This window comes from Aptenodytes patagonicus, chromosome 22 (assembly GCF_965638725.1).
Source record: "Aptenodytes patagonicus chromosome 22, bAptPat1.pri.cur, whole genome shotgun sequence".
NCBI lineage: Eukaryota > Metazoa > Chordata > Aves > Sphenisciformes > Spheniscidae > Aptenodytes > Aptenodytes patagonicus.
This window is the reverse complement of record NC_134970.1, coordinates 251,985-269,545: the sequence shown is the minus strand read 5'-3', so window position 1 is coordinate 269,545 and position 17,561 is coordinate 251,985. Positions and strand designations below refer to the sequence as shown.

The window sequence follows — 17,561 nt, the reverse complement described above, 5'->3', positions numbered from 1 at the left end:
GGCGCTATAACAGAACTGCGCTCTCCTGAGTATCGTACTCCGCCCCGGCGCGCGCCGCGCCCGCCGCCTCCCCTCCCGCCTGGATCGCGCGCTTTCGCTTCCCGCTTTTTTGTCCTCCCTCAGCAGCCGGCGAGTTCGGGGCGTTAGTGTGCCCGTCGTGAGGTGTTGGCTGTGAAACACGCCTTTTTCTCCGAGGCCATGGAAAAAGAAAAACCGTTTAAATTGTTTGTGCCACCGCGCCTGAGCGGTGGTCAGGTGTCTGCAGTCAAACCCCAGACGAGCGCTCGGGCAACGGGGCTGTGTCAGGTAAACGGTGCTGCCGCCTGCCTTGCCTTGTGTTGCTCTGGAGGCGACGGCTGACGAGCGGGCGGCGGGGCGAGAGCGGTGGAAGGGCGCAGGGGCCCTTCCACGGGGACACAGGGGGGAGCGGTCCTCCCGGGTAGTCCCCAAGCAAAATCCTGAACCTCCGTCCTGGAAAGCATATGCATACGTATGCATGAAAGCGGGTGCGCTGAACTCATTTTTCTGCAAACTGTTAAGACTGGTGCTGGGGGGTAACATCTTAAGTTTTAATTTCAAAGACTTTTACTTTTTTCTATCAAAACCGAATAGAATAATCTTCTCGAGCATCTGCTATGTATTTTAACTGTACACCACCGATGATAAATACATGTTTGATGTGCGTAATTCACAATAGTAAGTGGGAAGTACACCGTTTGGCTACCCTTACTGGCTTTGATTTATTGGTCCCACCAGATCAAGTGTGCAGTGAAAATGTTCCGTCGCTACACTCCGATTTACGTGAATTCGACAAAATATTTTTTCATGTTGAGGCTCCTTATGAAATATGTTTAGATTCAAATGTGATATCCCGACGGGAGACGAGTTACACTTTTTACAAGACAAATTTCTGTGACTTTTAAAACACCTTGTAAAATGAAATTTTCATGCTAAAACATAATAAGATGTGTTTTAGCAGTACTCTTGGGATTAAAGCAAAAAATAAGTATCAAATACTGGACTTGAAAAAAATCGTTTTGGTTAATGAGTCCTTTACCATGCAGCTGTGTACAGGCATGCCATAGCTAATAAGTTCTTGTCAAAAGCTTCTGCTTTGGCCACAGTGTAGTCTATAAAGCAAACTACAAAAGACCAACAGTTTGAAAAGCCACTGGGACATAAGCCAGCAGGAGAGTTCCAAAGCCTTTACCAATATCTCGGGCTTTGAAAATTGTAGGTAGTTGATTTATTAACGGAAAACTCTATTTTCACATTAGCTGTACTTTTTTCTGGGTTTTATAATCCTTCTTTACAAATCTATCCATAAGAAAATAATTTTTAAATTTGTGCAGGGTTTTAATAAATGCCCAGATGATGATTTTAATTTGCCATTTGTAACGAGTACACCGAACCGTGGTGAAATCACTGATTCAGGTAAGACTAAAATAAGCATTTACCTTGCACATTCTTTTAAAATCATTTAATATTGTTGATATTTTTCATGAGTAGTTTAACAATTTCATAGCTGTAACACTGTTAAATACAATTCCATCGTTATTTTTTTAGTAATACATTGATCAAAATCTCTTCATATTTCAGATGCGATTTCACAGCAAGTAAAACTTTGCTCTGAGGTAGATGAAGAGGTCAGCTAAGTATAAACTCTGCATATCTCATTTCTTAGGGCCTCTTAATTTGTTCCCCAGACAGCGCCTAAAGCACTATTCAGGGCTAAAGGAAGTAGTCAAAAGGGAATAAGAGTTTTCTGTTTCCTGTTTAAAGCTGAATCACTTAGAGGGGGTATTTGTGATTCAGTGAACATGCCTGGAGATAAACCTTTCAATATTAAGGTGATTTCCAAGTTTGGTTTTTTGGTGGTTTTTGTTTTTTTTTTTTTTTTAAAGTGCCTGGGAAGCCTGGGAGTTTTAATCAGAATAAGATTTAGGCACTTAAATATCTTTCTAGAACTGGTTCTGAATAGTCTGTTGAAAGGCAGGATTGAAGTCAGAGTATTCTTTGGAAAATCGAAGCAGATTATCCCAATTGCCTTGTCTGGCTTTATTTTATCTGTAAAACAATGCATTTAGTGGAGTGGTTTCCTCAAGCATTTGATTCTTCTCATAGCATCTTTACCAACGTTTTTCTGCTTTAGTATAGCTCAGTAAAGCTAATTTTTTTTTGCGGTAGCTTCCTTTGCTTCCCAGATATGAAATGCTGTTTGCTGCAACAAAATGGAATGTATTTCTTGCAGTCCTCCTAATGATTTTCAAATTCCCGAGGACTAAACTTCTTTAGCCCTAGCAGCTATTAGAGTACAGACAGGACTGTAATGGTATCATGATGCAGCCAAAACAAGGATAGCGTTAGGTGACATCATACCTAAAACAAACTGCAGAACTGCCCTGTGGCCTACTGTACTACTGTTACCTGCCTAAACCATTGATCAAGTGCTGATTGTACAGCACTTTAAAGATGTTCTAAGAGCACAAGATTGGTTGGGTTTTCTTCCTGCTTTGTGTATGAGTTAACTGTAAAAACATATCGCGGGTAGTCTTGGACAAAATCTCTGAAGCTGCTTTTACTTAACGCAGCAGTATCTGTCAGAATAAGAGGAGGGAAATGGTGTGAAGAACCTAACAGAAGGAATCTTGGCTCTACTGACAACTCTAGCAAAACTTTTATTGACTTTTGGTGGAGTGCAGTTATCCATATCTTTAAGGCTATCTATTTAGTGATGTCACTATATCTGAAGGCAGTGGGGTATTTTTCACTTGTGTTTGTGTCTCATACTTATTCTGTAATGTCTGTTGATACATACACAGTGGATGCACAAAGATTTAAACTTTGGTTCCTGATCGTATATAAGCTTGTGTCACCATCTGTGGAAAAAAATTTACTCTTGTGGTATTTCTAAGAGATAAATATGTGTCTAAAATGTTATTAATTAATTGTGGAACCTATTTTAATAGAATATAGAAACAATGAATGAATTGTATTCAAAACTCTACAAAGAGGCTGAGAAGATCAAGCAGTGGAAACTAACTGTAGAATCAGAACTAAAGCAGAAAGAAAAAAAACTGCAAGAAAATAGAAAGATTATTGAAGCACAGCGTAAAGCCATTCAAGAATTGCAGGCCAGTATTGTACAATATACATTGAATATGTAAAGTAAAGAGAAAGTTCTTCCTGATTTAGTATGAAAATATTACTCATACAATTAAAGAATGTTGCAGAGGTTGAAGAAATTTTGAACTGTTAACGTGATGACTTCAAAGAAGCCATTTGGCTAGATACCAATGACCTAGGGCTTTACTGTTATTAAAGGAAAAAGTAACATTTGTTTTTTAAAAATGGTTTTTCTCTTTTTAACAATGTGCATTCCATCTTTGTAATATTTACATGCACATCATACTGTGGGTATGCGGAAACCTGTTAAAGACTGAATAAGCTTTCATCATCCTGGTATGTGTAAAGTATGCTCATGCATATTTCTGTATTCAGCACATACAGGAAGTAGTGCGCTCTGCTTTATCCCAGTTTCTTACCTCGCTGGTAGTGATGGACAGCTTTGTGACTGAAATACATGTTTTAAACAATTTATTGGTCCTTCCTTTTTGTTGTTGTTTGTTTGTTTGCATTGGCTTTAGTAACCTGAATCATCTTTCATTGTTTGACTTTTGCCTTGAGAAAATGGTTATTCTGAGAAGGGGTGCGCACATGCAGTGTGCGAATGTATGTATGAATAACATACCTGTAAGTGTTTCAGTTGCTGGTAAATTATTGTTTATTGTTATGTCTTTCATGCAAACTGTAACAAAAGATGTCTCAGCATGTAATATCAGATAAAACAGATTTCTGTCTTCTGATACAAAAAACTACTTTTTCATGTGAGATTTGAGAAGTGAAAGTATATTTCTAACCTATCTTTCAATAACAATGTGTTTTTGTATTTGTTCCCTATGAAATTAGTTTGAAAATGAAAAACTAAGTTTAAAACTGGAAGATGAGATATGTGAAAATAAAGATCTCTTGAAAGAGTAAGTAATACAGTCAAGTATGTTTTTGTGAAAATAGTTTTTTTGCTGAGAACTGTATTAGTATGGGAAGTTACATATAGCTGTTAAACTGTAAAGGTCATCAGGGCATTTACATTGTTACTACTTAGGTATGCAAAGTACCATGCATTCCTGTGACAACATGTTACGGGTATTTTTTCCCTCTTTTAGAAGCAGCGCTTCAAGGCATCTGTGTAATCTGCTCAAGGAAACCTGTACTCACTTTACAGAGAAGTCCACCAAATGTAAATGCTATTTAAATTTTGATTTATGAAAGTAAATGTACTTCTAGCTTTCTCTAAATTCACGAAAGAAAAAAGCTATCATTCTGTTCCAAGTACGTTCTCCAGTTGAGATAAACTGTATGTGGCTCTGCATCAGAGTGAAATTAGAAGTGAAGCCATAGGTCTAATACACATATGTTTTGTAATTCTAAATCCAGAGGTTTTCTGAAGTCAGTATGATTGTTTGCTAAAAGGTTACATGCCTGGGAGCTATTTATGTGTCTTAAAACACTGATACAGGTTTAAGGTAGTGTAAGCAGCCCTGATTAGCCACTAGCAGCCACTCCAGAGGAGTGCAGGCCTCCTTAAGTCTTGTCAGTCCATTGACGTTTTTCAGTCCCATCCAGATACCTTGAATATATTAAGACTTATGAGGTGGCACTTCATGCCTGTGTTTAGGCAGTAGAATCTACTCTAGTTACCTTTCCCAGCTCTCTCTTAACAAATTTCCAGGGTTGGTGTTATCCTGTTTGGAGCAGTTACAGATTTGTGGGGAAAAAAGGTCTAAACCCCGAGACACTATGAGTAACTAGCATTCTTCTCACTAAATTGACCAAGCCAAGACAGCTTGGTAACTTAACAAAGTTTAAATTCTTGAGGTTTTAAAATACAATCTTGACTTGGGATTTTATTCTATTGAAATTCAGAATTGTTATTATAATCTTTAAAATTTTACTAACTTGATCCCGGATACTTAAGAAGTGTCTGTTGCTTTTTAGCCTTGCTTCTACAAACACCTCTGTATAGATGTATTGTACTTCTTTGATAGCTGTGTTTCTTACTGTTCTCTTCTACAATTGTTTTCTTAAGGAAAAATAATAATCAATTACAAAACTGAAAAAACGAAAGAGATGGAGTATCGTTACAATTCTATAATGACTGTTCTGTGGTCATGGGTATCTCTGCTGATGGGAAGAAATTCAGTGCTAAATCTTATATTACAGTTTTTAAAACACTAACTTTTGATACATTAATATTCAACGAATTCAAAATTAATATAGTTATATAAATTGATCCAGAATTACACTATTCACGGAAAAAGTGAGATTGGGAAAGAAATTTGAAAAGCTGAGCTTGCTTGATGTTTCGATGGAATATACATTTCCTCCAGATGATATAACTTTTGGCACCCTGTTTCATAATGATTTTTTTAAATAAGAAAAGAGCCTATAGTTCCTTTTTTATTTCATTATGCTGTTTAAGCATAATGGCTTTGACAGCTGGCATTCTTTTTCAAAAGGACAACTTTATGGTTCATTCTTACTTTGATAGATGAACATGAAAGAGAAGAAACAAGACAACTATACGTGGAACTTAATAACAACGTTGAAGTAAGTGACGTAGCTTGTTAAAAGGCTCAAATGTGATCCAAGTTACATGGATATGTTGAGATATCTGAGTTATGTGCATATGTTGAGATACTATTCATACAAAGAACGTTCTCTCATAAAGTGATTAGAACTGTCATGTGTGATGCAGGAAGTCAGGTTTTCAGTCCCTTTTCAGGAATTATGTTTGTATTGTATAGGGCACATTCATTGGATAAAACGCATCAGTTTGGGATGCAGATCCCTATGATCTGTGTGATATGTACAATCGGCTTAGTGTTAGGTGACTGCCATAACTTCCGTTGTCTTTTTGTACTCTGTTTCACCTATCTGGTGATTTCACAGAATGGCTGAGGTTGGAAGCATCCTCTGGAGAACTTCCCCTGCTAAAAGCAGAGTCAACTAGAGCGGGTTGCATAGGGGTCAGGTTTTGGGGTCAGGTATATTAAGGTTATTCTGTTAGATAATTTTATTTAATGTAAAGTGCAATATAAAATAAAGATGAACAAAGAAAGTTAATTTCAGTTTTGAGTGTGACACAAAACAACAAAATTTATTATGGAAACTGGTGATTTTGTGTGGAATAAGAAGTATAAGGTGTGAATATTCCTTGACTTAAAGAGAGTTTTTACCTTTTTAATTTGTAAAAGAAGTGAAGACTTGCCAAATAAATTAATCATATTTTTGTTATTAATTATTCCAGTGTGGAAGATAAGACCCTAGTATATTTATTATAGAGAAATGTGAGGCATCATTGTTTGGGAGTGATGATATTAAGCAGAGTCAGAGAGTACCTGGTATAATGGGTAAATATTAATTACAGGTTGTTGTAGCAATTAAGAAAAGTACAACTCCTCCTCTGTTGTGTTAGGGATCTACAAACATGGACCGGTAAAAATACTTAATCCTTGAAATTGTTTAGATCTTGAGTATAGAAATTCTTAAACTTCCAACTTTGAATAATTATAACATTCTGTTAACTCAAAATATGTTTATGCTCTGAATTTTGTTTTTAACAAAATTTCTCCTACAAATATGAACGAGCTTGTAATACTGTTTGTTTACAAGCCATAAAGATAATTCTTCATTACTGAAAGTACTTAGTTTTGTACGAATGTATATATTGAATTTCATTTTTAGAGAACGATAATGGCATTTGAAGAGCTTCGTGTGCAAGCAGGGAACACCAGATTGGAAATGTGTTTCAAATGTGAGAATTCTGTTTATTTTGTTTATGCTGCAGGCTTAACAATGTTGTGCTTCATGGATTTTATTGCATGCAGTTTCAGGCCAGAAAGATACAAAGTGCTAGAATGGTGAACTGTTAACTCTGTGACAGTCTGGACCCTCTTTCATTCATGCTGCCTGCTATTAAATGCCTGGACCCTTTTATTGTTTTTCCAATGGGTCAGATTTAGAACTTTATTTTTCAAATAGTCACTCGAAGTCTAAGTTTTGTCTGTGAAGTACAGTCACTACTTATTTTATGTAGTTGGTTTATTTAAATGATAATGCACTAGTGTATAGCTACAGAAATTTTAGTTAAATATTTGCTTTATTTACACTACTGTGTGCCTGTTTCATTTTTACATGTGCATTTCTTAGTTTCTTATAATGAACTATTAAGTGATACATGGAATAATGGACTAATTCTGTGGAAAGCTGGCGCAAAAATTAATTTGTCTGATTAGAAAATAATTTCAAACATGAGCTCAACAATTACTCTTTAGGAAACAAATTGTACAGCTGTACAATTATAAGCAATCTTAAACTGGAAATTGTATTTAACTTAGAGTATATTTTAGCTAGTATATTAACTATGGTTATTACTATATCTCAAAAGTAAAAGAAGAAGCAGAAAAAGTGGACAAGTTTGAAAAAGAATGCAAACTGGAAGTCAGTATGAAGGAAAAGCAGGTTTGCTCAGTTTTACAATCTAATATGTACAGCTTTATTTTTGAAACAAATTTGCAGTTTCTTTAATATTTGAACACTGTTTTGCTTTTGTGACTTACTGATATATCAAATGAAAATAATTACTTTAAAAGTGCTTGGTTGTTTGTAAAATACATGTATTTTGGAAGGATGGAAATTAATATTGCAAATGACCTTTTGTGGTATGTTCCTTTTGTGTTATTTATTTGGAATAAAATATGAATTAGGCTGCTGTATCGTAACAAGGGACATCTTAGTGACAGGATTTAAAAGCACCATGTAAACACTGAATACTCTTTCTGTTCTCTGTACATATAGTTGCCTTTATAGAAGTGGCTTGTGCAGAAGCATAAAATTAGTAAAGCAGTCATCACTCCTCATAGTTAAGAAAGGTGTAGTTCATATCTAGTAAGAAGGAAAGTGGGAAGAAGGATTATAATGCGTATCAGACCCCAGGCTGGTAAGAGAGTTTAGGAATCTGAGATTAGAGTAGTTTTGTTTTTTTTTTTGTAGTGGTGATGAGGTAGCCATGGTGGAAGGCTGATTAAGTTGAAGAAATTAATTGTGATAAGAGTTTTTAGTTTGTAAGCAGGAGTCTGTATCTGGGAAGGTCAAGAGTTGTTGGTTTCTCTGAGAATGGATGTGACATTGCAAAGGGGCAAGGAGTGTTTCTGGGCATCAGTAAAAAGGACAAAAATAACAGCTGGAGCCTCATGTAAGTCAGATTCTGCTAACTTTAGTGATGTTCCACTATCTTTAGTCTGTTGGAATTCATGTATTGATTTTGAACTGAAGAGCTTTTTCACCCAGAGTAATATGACTTGATCAATATTTGGCTAAGACCGACCACCTTATTTAACTTGAATGACGGCACTATGTATGCTAATCATACATGGTGCACAAATGAAAATGAGAATCTGTCCTTTTTTCTAGACTTCATTATGATATTATGTTAATTTTGTTAGATTTCAGTTCTTACCATACAGAGTGATGAAAAAGATGATATCATAAGAGACATCAAGACTCAGTTGCAGGAATCCAAAAATAAGATTGCTGACTTAGTAGAAGCAAAAAGTAAGAGTTCTCTCTGCTATGTTAAAATGTAATTGGTTATAGAAGTATAGGAAACAGGATCATGATAATTTTACCCTGTTACTAGTCAGCAGCAGAATTTTGGGGCCTTGCAGGCCATATTTTCATTTGGAACAGAAGCTGCTGATGTGGGATCAGGACTGATAGTGTAATCTGTGTATGTATAAAATCTAGGCCCTTATTTCATAACAAAGATTTTCTCTTTAGGCTTAGGCTACACCCTGTTTTTGTATTGACATGACAGCTTCATTGCGAGGGATTTTTCTTTTACTCTTCAGTAAACTGTAGTGTGAACATGTTACGCTACTGTAAAGGTGCCATATACCCTGTCATTCCTTTTCTGTAACAGAAGTAAGTTTTACCAGGACACTGTATAACCCTGCTCCTGTTCTGGAGATTTTTCCCATTTCAGTTGGGCTTGTAGAGTAAACATGGCACAATAATAGATAAAAGTGTTTTTCCTGGTTACTGGATTGATCTGTTTCAAATCAAGTTAGTGAAGGGTCTTCAAAGTATATTTATTCAGTAGTCCATAAATAGTAGCTTTGTTCTGTGTTCAACAAGACATGTTTTCACATCTTTGCCAAATAACCCCCCCAAATGTTACAGCTTTTAAATGGAATCTTATTTGCAAATAGGCAAAGGATTGGCTGGGATTGGAAGTATAACTATTTTTGAAGGGTTCTTTTTTAAGGGTGAGTCAAGCAGTGAGAGCTTTTGAAGATTGCAGTGGGAAAATACATTGCTTGAGTTTTGCAAACATACAATCAGATGCCACTGAGGAAACTCATTTTCAGAACTTGATTTTCAGTATTTTTAAGCCATTCATATTACAAAATATTTATAGTGTATGATGCAAGTACCTTTTGTTCTTTAGAACTGGGGCAATTTTCAGCCTCCCCTTCCCTGGGCAGTGGAGAGGAAGGTTTTAGTATCATTTTTATGCCAGATACATGTAAGCGGCTGCAGTTTGTTAAATTTTATAAGTATATGTAATTTTACATTTTGGTTACTGTTACTTAATAAGTTGAATAATTATCTTGGAGGCTTTTTCCTTAACAATGACATGAATACATTATGTAACTTGATTAAGTTGTAGGAATGTATTTATCTATAAATACAGAAAATAGATAGAAGCATTTTTTAGTAAATATCTTGTTTTTCTTAAATGTAAGCATGTATCTTTTTGCTTAGGACATGAAGGAGAAATGTTAAAGGAATCCCAAATCAAGCAAGAACATTTGAGGGCAGAACTGGAAGAGGCCAAAGTTTCATTGCAAAAAACAGAGGTACAGCTTGCTTATAATTTTCCAGTATAAATAGATTAGACAAGTAATTGCATAAATATTTACTGATACTTTAAATATGAAACAATTGTATCCGTTTGTTGCAAAACATGTTTAGAAATTACATAACTTTTTGTAGGTTACTCAAAAGAGCTTAGAAACCGAATTGCAGACTGCAGTGAAAGCATTAATTCAGGTCACTGGAGAAAAAGAAGCACAAGTGGAAGACTGTAAAAAAACTAAGGCTTTGCATGCATCCCTGAGAGAGGAGTTTGAGACTTCTATTTCCAATTTGAAAAGCTTGCTGCAAAAAGAGCAAAATAGGTAAATTAAACAGTTTAAATTCAAAGAATGATCTTATAGGTAAAATACTAGATTACCAAGCTGCTGGGAATGAAACCTAAACTTCATATGTGATCTGGTGTAATTACATTTTTTTGTGATCACTAATAACTTTTTTTTTTAAAAGTCCTTCACCTGTCTGGTTATTTGAATTATTAGCACTTGAAGACGGTTGTGCTGTTTGATTTTGTGTGGATGCAGCTCTTAACTAAGAGAGCAGTAATCTCATTTAGTATTTGACAGTTCTTTGTTAATGGAACATTTAGTGAGGAAGATATTCTTCTGTATGTGATAATAGTATTGTTTAATGCCGATGCCTATTATTAATGTATTTCAGGTTTTCTGTAGTTTTAAAAATTATGTATTTGTCAAAGAACGTGATAGCAACTAAAATCAACCTTTCTAAAAATGAGAACAGAGCAATAAATATGTATTTTAATACATTATCACAGCTGAGTTTTTAAAGAAACAGTGATTTTGGGTACGTGGCATTAAGGTGTCTTCTAAGTAGTTGCAGTCTATGACAAATCCAAAAACGAAGGGATATGAAGCGGAAATTCTTTTGTTTGACACACTAGTCTAAATGCAGAGAATTTAATGTAATTTTTTTCAGTTGTGCTGGTTGATATTGGTCTATAAGAAAGCAAATTTTTGCCCTCCCCCTCCCCCCCCCGACTTCCATAATTCTGTTTTTAAGAAATACAGGTTTATGTATGTATATATTTGTTTACTTTTATGTCTGCTGTTCCAAGTTTGTAAAAGTGAAATTTGATACATGTTGCAGGCAGATATATCACCTGCCTGTTGAAAGGTAAATGTTCTTAAAATGCTTGTGGCAAGACTTTGTCTTATTGTCCTTTAAGTTTCAAATGCAGTGCTTTGTACTATACAATTTTTTTTAATTACCATTTTCTTAGATTGGAGAAATATGAAGATGAGTCAAAGCTACTTACCTTGGAGCTCAGAAATAAGTCTGCTGAACTGGGTAAGATTTGTAGAAAGAAAGAAAACAAGCTAGGTAGTAATAAAAATGTTTTCTGCTGTTTTCTGAAAATAGACTGTCCCTATTGCTTGGAAAAATGGTTTTACAGTACCCTATATCTGTCAGGAATGCTTAAATTTATTTTTACTCATCTGACTCCCTTTTCTTTGGTAGTCATTGTAGCTGGCAACAGTCAAACAGCAGTGCTGTGCAGACCTCCAATAGTAAGACCATACATGCATGGATTCTCCTGGAAGTCATTTTGGTGTCTCTGCACTCTTCCAGTTGAGACTGATAGCACTGCAGACCTGTTTGAGAGGTAGTGTTAGACTGCTGAACAGTACATTCCAGGAATGGCTTCTGTAGCTTGTAGCAGAGACAAAACACTTGGATTAAGCTTTCCTGCAGACCACTGTCCCCATGTTGGATGTAGAATCACTTTGACAGTGATTTGCTTTAACTATTGCTTTGATATTCTGTGGTTTCTAGATATGCGCTTCTTAGCCTCCAGAGTAAGAGATCTATCTTTAACACTGTTTTCCCAGCGTGCAGCATATGTCTCTAGTCCTGGTATGATAGATGAGAAATACAGTTTGATGTCCTTGTATATATTGAGGGCATCTAAAGATAAGTGTTCAAAAGTTAACTGCTAATGCTTGTCTAGAACAAGGTGAGATGTGACGTGTGAGAACTCCAGAGCAAAAATGAGTTTGGCATCCAGTACTTGTAAAAAATACCAGTAAATGTGAATGTGCACATAGAAAACATTTTGAAGTTACTAATAAATGGTTTCCTTTTTCAGCATATCCATGTGAGTATCTTCAGCAGTCCAGATTTTTTTTCTGGAAAAATGCAGACGCATCAATACTTGGAGACTACTCTTTTGTAAACATTCTTACAGTTCACAGTTTATTTGAAGCCATGATTGTGGAAAACATAATAGGCTCTGAATTTTATTTAAGGCGAATGATTAGTTTATCTTCAGATATATGTATTTCCTAATGTCTTTCTGAATAATTTTTTTTTCAACTCTACGTTTAGATTAAGTCATAATTTAGGTTATAATTTAGCTTTATAATTTTTGAACTTAATCCAACAAGTTTTGAAAATTGGGTACTGCAAAGGGGTAAACGCTTTATAGTGCCTGCTAAATATGTAAAATTATTTCTGTTCAATTAATTTTACATTACATGTGCTGTAGAAGAGATGACTAAACTAAAATGTGACAAAGAAATGCGACTTGAAGAGCTGTCAGAAACGCTGGTAAATGTTCATTTTATTTAGTCTCATGGCATTTTTCATATGAAGTCTCTCTTGCTTTTTAAGTATCTTAAGTGCCATATATAAACACTGTCTAATCTGCCTTAATGTTGCTACTAAACTTTGTTACCTGTCTTTTAGACGATTTCGTTGTTTTCTTGGAAGGACTTGATTCTTTCCACTGTCTTTCTTGTTTTGTTCTGCTTTGTTTTGGTTTTCCTTGTCAACGTTTCTGGTCATTTCCTTCTTCATTCACACCTATTCAAATGCCGCTCCCTCTGGACATAAAGATTTCTCATTTTTAGTTATGTCTAGTACTCACTTCTTCCTCATTCTGAACCTTTCTGAAAAATACTTTTTTTTTTTTTTTTGAGATGAACAGTAGCTCAAACCTTGTGAGCACCACGCATATGACATTTAAGGCTGAGGGATCAACTAATTTTCGACAGTAAAGATAATTCCTTGAGTGGCTAGCTAGCTTCATAATAATCTTCTAAAATTAAGCGTTGTAAAGGCTTACCTCATTTTGGTGTTTGAAGGATAACCAAGCTTCTGACACCACCCAGAAAAGGCAGTGGAATTTGTGAAAATGTTATGTATGACAAAATGACGAAACTAATAAGCAATTTCATAGGTTTCACAGATTTATTACTTCACAAATTTGTTGTGATTATTTTGCTGTTTGTGGGGTGTTAGGTATGGTGAGGTGTCCTCCATACTGCAGCATTTAGTATCTAGAAAGCGTTGCGTACTGTGTTGATGCATGTCCCTTTTCAGAGAAAACATTTAAGAGCCTGCAGAAAGGTCTTTTGGGTTATAACACCCTGTTCCATGTATTCCCATTATACTGGGTGTTCTTTTCATACTTACAGGGAAGTTTCCTGAGGTAATTAGCTCTGGTCTCTGTGAACCTTACTGAACTGTGACACAGGCCCATTTTCTGTTGCAGAAGTCTAAGCTATGTGAAGTACACTTTTAATACAGGATTATTTTAGTTATGATCTTGTATTTACAAGTCTAACAAGAACCGCATCAGCTAAAGTAAGAGAGTGTGAAAACAGGTTTGCATGTTACCACGTGTGTTTGTTCCTTATATACTGTGCATTGAATTTTCTAAACTGAGTTTCACTAATGTTCTTAAACAGGGAAAAGTTGAAGGACTTCTAGTGAAGAAGAAAGATCTTGAGGCTACTGTAGAAAATTTGCAGGAGAGAGAAGAAGAAATGAAAAATGTTCTCCAAATCAGAGAGGTCTGAATAAAGGGTGATAGTAACATGTTTTTATAAATAGTTGTTACACATTATCACTTGTATATAAGAACATAAGAAATATCATATAGTCAAACCAGTGCTCCACCCAATGCACTGCTCTGCTCGTGACAATGACAGCAGAAGATACTATGTAGTAGAGGAGCCTAACTATTATCTATGGTCCATCCCCCTTACATTCCTACGGTCGCTGATTAAGGATGTTTGAGGACACATCCCTGTCAGTTGCCTTTGCTATCAGTTTATGGACTTGTTCACGTTCACTTGTCTCATCTGTTTTTGAACCTCCTCATACTATTTGCCTCCATGGCCTTCTGTGATAAGAAATTCCAGAAGTTCATTGTGTGCTGTGCTTAAAAACTAATCTCTCTCTCTCCCTGCCCCCTCCCCCCCCCCCCCCCCCCCAGCAACTGCCTGCCAGTGCCTGTGGTATCAGTGTTTCACCAATTATTTGGAGGAAACAGTACTCAAAGCATTTATATATTATAAACTACATTACATTACAAGGCTTGCCTTATCTTGTAATGGCAGCAAATTTCTGAGGGAAGAGTTTTGCTTTGTGGTTTGGGATGCATCCAAAATATGTGCTTATTCTATCACATAGTACTGGAATTCTGTGGTTTTGGGTTTTTTTTGTTTGTTTGGGTTTTTTTAGGTGAATGCAAAAGCTTATGATGTCTGAAGCAAACGTCTTTCTTTAAAATAATGTCCAAGGAAAGCTAATTTTGTCAGTAATTTTGCAGACTGGTTAGTTAGACTTACAAGAGGGGACACATTTAGCATTCATGTCAGAGTTCACTATCTCACACTACTTCCACATCACACCAGAGAGATGTAAAGATACAGTCTGGCTAATTTATGGCATGTGTGTAGTTTTTGTTTCATCTGAAAGCTTGGTGTTGTCAGTTCATTTCTGATAGCTTTCATGACTTGTAGTTTACATATGTATACTCAAAGCACTTTCTTTTTCTTCTGCAGAAAGAAATCCATGATTTGAAAGTACAGCTGACTAGTACAGCTGAAAAGGAACAAAATTATTTAAAACAGCTTATGACACTGAATACAGATCTTGAACAAGAGGCGTATGATCATTTTTGAAAACATAGTATTAGTTTAATTTTTTTTGTTACATAGAAGTTACTTTAATATACAATGAAATGATCTATGATTGTTTTCTAATTAAAATTTTGAACCTATGCACACAGTATGACATCCGTTATATACTTATATTTATAAATTGCATTTTTGTTATTTATATGTATGTAGTTGTTCCATATCTCTGTGACTTAGTTGGGTTAACCTGAAGAGAAAGTTTCTGAATTCATTGTTAACCCTGCTTTGAGCTGGATATTGAACTACATCGTCTTCAACAATCATTATATTTATATAAAAGCTGACTCTCCTTTCTTTCTTCTGTCGCCTTTTTGCATCACTGTAACTTTGCTGCAAAGCTTAAATTTATAGATATAGGTCAGGACTTTTTTCAGTGTGAAGTAACATTTTGTAATGGATAAATTTAACTGAAAAGGAAATTTCAAAATACGTGTTCTTACTTCTCTTGACCATTTGTTTTAAATTAGGCTAAAGAATGAACAACTAACAGTGTATATCAATAAGCTTTTATTACAAAAAGAACAAATAGCACAAGAGAAAAGTGATGTGGCTACAGAACTCAAGAAACTGCAAGAAAGTCATAAGGCAAGTTGTAAACTTCCAGCTGTTTTTAAAGGACAACATGCAATTTAAAATATAAATCATATGGTAAACTGCAACGTGACATGGTTCTGTAGAGTATCTGAACTATTTTTTGTGTTTAAAATACAAGGGAAGTGCAGTTACCCTTGTGAGTAAGGCAGGTCACAATACTGCTTAAGATGTCTTTGAATTTTTTAAGATGTCACTTTGAATTTTATTCATTTTACTTACATGGGCTTTATTTAGGATAGTAGAAAAAAAGAAGAAAATACAAAGCAGTTAGTTGAAAACCTGGAAGCAGCAAATGGCCAGCTAAGGCAAGTGAAAACAGATATCAATGTACAATATTATTAAAGGAAGAAGATTAGATTCCTTCAGAGTTAGTCTAAATGTTGTGTTCTTATGCTGCTTTCTGTGAGTTTTAAATTAATGCTTTTTTTAGGTTATATAGCTAAACAGAAACTATTTATTATTGATGTTTGCCACGTAGAAGTTTCTACAAATTAGCGATACCTATTGCTACAGGAACAATTTTTGCCATAGCTTCCTATTACATATAGCTATCCTGTTCTGCATCAACATCTTAGGTGTGAAGGAAATGAAAATAGAAGTTAAAGGTTATGGATTAAATGTGAAAAGGTGAAACTGGTTAAATGCTGCTCTCTGAAGTAGTCTCTGTACCACCAACCCAGTAGACAGGCAGCCTTCCGTGTTTCATAGATGCATTAAGATATTACAGATTAGAATATATTTTACTCAGCTAAGGGGAACATCTTTCAATACTTTCAAGCAGTATGTACAGGTCAGACATTAACTTAACCAGTCACTTTGCATCATTTTAAGAACATTTCATTGAACAGCTTATGAAGTTCTCATCAATATTAGCAGCTCTTTTTAGAAAATAAAGTATGGGTTTATTTAGCAGTAGTGAAAAGAAGTTAAAGTTATTAAGTACATATTTACTAATGGTTGTTAATTGGGCATTTAGAAATGAACTGGAGTCTTTGAAGGAGAAGATGGCAAAGAAAGGTGAAGAAATTAAAAGTAAACTGGATGAAAGAGAAGAAAATGTATGTACCATGTGCTTTATCATGAAAATATATAACATAACCTGTAGGACAAAATCTAAATGTAAAACTTTTTTTTTCTTTTTTTCTGCAAAGCTCTGCCTAGGGATGTAATCTCTTACAGAGGCTTTCTTCTTTCAGTGCTGCTACCAATTGAGTCGACACATGTACGCATGCTGAGCCTTTTATTTTAAAAGACAAGGACCTTTACTGGGATGTTTACTCTTTACATGGAGGCTTAAAAGTCCAGATTTGTTAGATTTCAGGCAGACAGAGAACCCCCTTTTTTTATTTCCGTATACCCGCTTAGTGATGGATGGGGTATGGATTAGCTTTCAATATGTAATATGAGTTTTAGTTTAAATATGTTCAAATATTTTAACTTTCTTACTGTAGTTTCAAAGTACACCTGTTTTTTTTAATATCATAATGGATTTCAAAATTTTATTGTAAAAGTCGAAGACTTACAATTATAATTCCAGGCTAAGACTATTGAAAATGAAATTTCAAGAAAGGAAAAGCAGGTGAAGATTCTAGAAAATAAGGTATGAAAACTCATTTTTTCGTGGACTGTAGAGAACTTTATACAAGATTATTTTTTAAATTTTGAAGTTACCTTTTTTTCCCCTTCTTTCTAAACTCTACAGCCACTGAGGAATTGGTTCACTGCTATTAATGTTGATGACATTGGGCTAGCAAAATTCTTGTAGTACTTTATGGTTAAAACTCCAATCATTGTAACACATTAGCATGTGTTTCAGTCTCATTGGAGTTAATTGGACTTCTGCAAATGCATGCTTAAGAACGTTGACAGTAATCTCTAACACAGTGAGTCATTTTTTAGGAGATTATTAATTAATGTTTGAAATATCTCTTTTAGTTGAATAATTTAAAGAAACAGGTGGAAAATAAAACCAAATGCATTGAAGAGTTGCAACAGGAGGTATGTACAGTTTTTAAAAGTAAC

General features: G+C 35.1%; 1 protein-coding gene across 1 annotated transcript in view; it reads left to right on the top strand.

The window, feature by feature from the left end:
- Window positions 1–197: 197 nt before the first annotated feature.
- SYCP1 (synaptonemal complex protein 1) overlaps window positions 198–17,561 on the top strand; it is a 26,988-nt gene continuing 9,624 nt past the window's right edge. The window contains exons 1-21 of the mRNA XM_076357787.1: window positions 198–306; window positions 1,353–1,434; window positions 1,600–1,646; window positions 2,970–3,134; window positions 3,970–4,037; window positions 4,227–4,300; window positions 5,612–5,670; window positions 6,808–6,877; window positions 7,511–7,584; window positions 8,568–8,676; window positions 9,889–9,983; window positions 10,120–10,304; window positions 11,240–11,307; window positions 12,506–12,567; window positions 13,710–13,814; window positions 14,811–14,914; window positions 15,413–15,530; window positions 15,774–15,844; window positions 16,516–16,597; window positions 17,077–17,139; window positions 17,475–17,537. Coding sequence (XP_076213902.1) covers window positions 199–306; window positions 1,353–1,434; window positions 1,600–1,646; window positions 2,970–3,134; window positions 3,970–4,037; window positions 4,227–4,300; window positions 5,612–5,670; window positions 6,808–6,877; window positions 7,511–7,584; window positions 8,568–8,676; window positions 9,889–9,983; window positions 10,120–10,304; window positions 11,240–11,307; window positions 12,506–12,567; window positions 13,710–13,814; window positions 14,811–14,914; window positions 15,413–15,530; window positions 15,774–15,844; window positions 16,516–16,597; window positions 17,077–17,139; window positions 17,475–17,537 — 1,872 coding nt within the window. The 5' untranslated portion in view covers window position 198. The remainder of the gene's footprint in view (window positions 307–1,352; window positions 1,435–1,599; window positions 1,647–2,969; window positions 3,135–3,969; window positions 4,038–4,226; window positions 4,301–5,611; window positions 5,671–6,807; window positions 6,878–7,510; window positions 7,585–8,567; window positions 8,677–9,888; window positions 9,984–10,119; window positions 10,305–11,239; window positions 11,308–12,505; window positions 12,568–13,709; window positions 13,815–14,810; window positions 14,915–15,412; window positions 15,531–15,773; window positions 15,845–16,515; window positions 16,598–17,076; window positions 17,140–17,474; window positions 17,538–17,561) is intronic.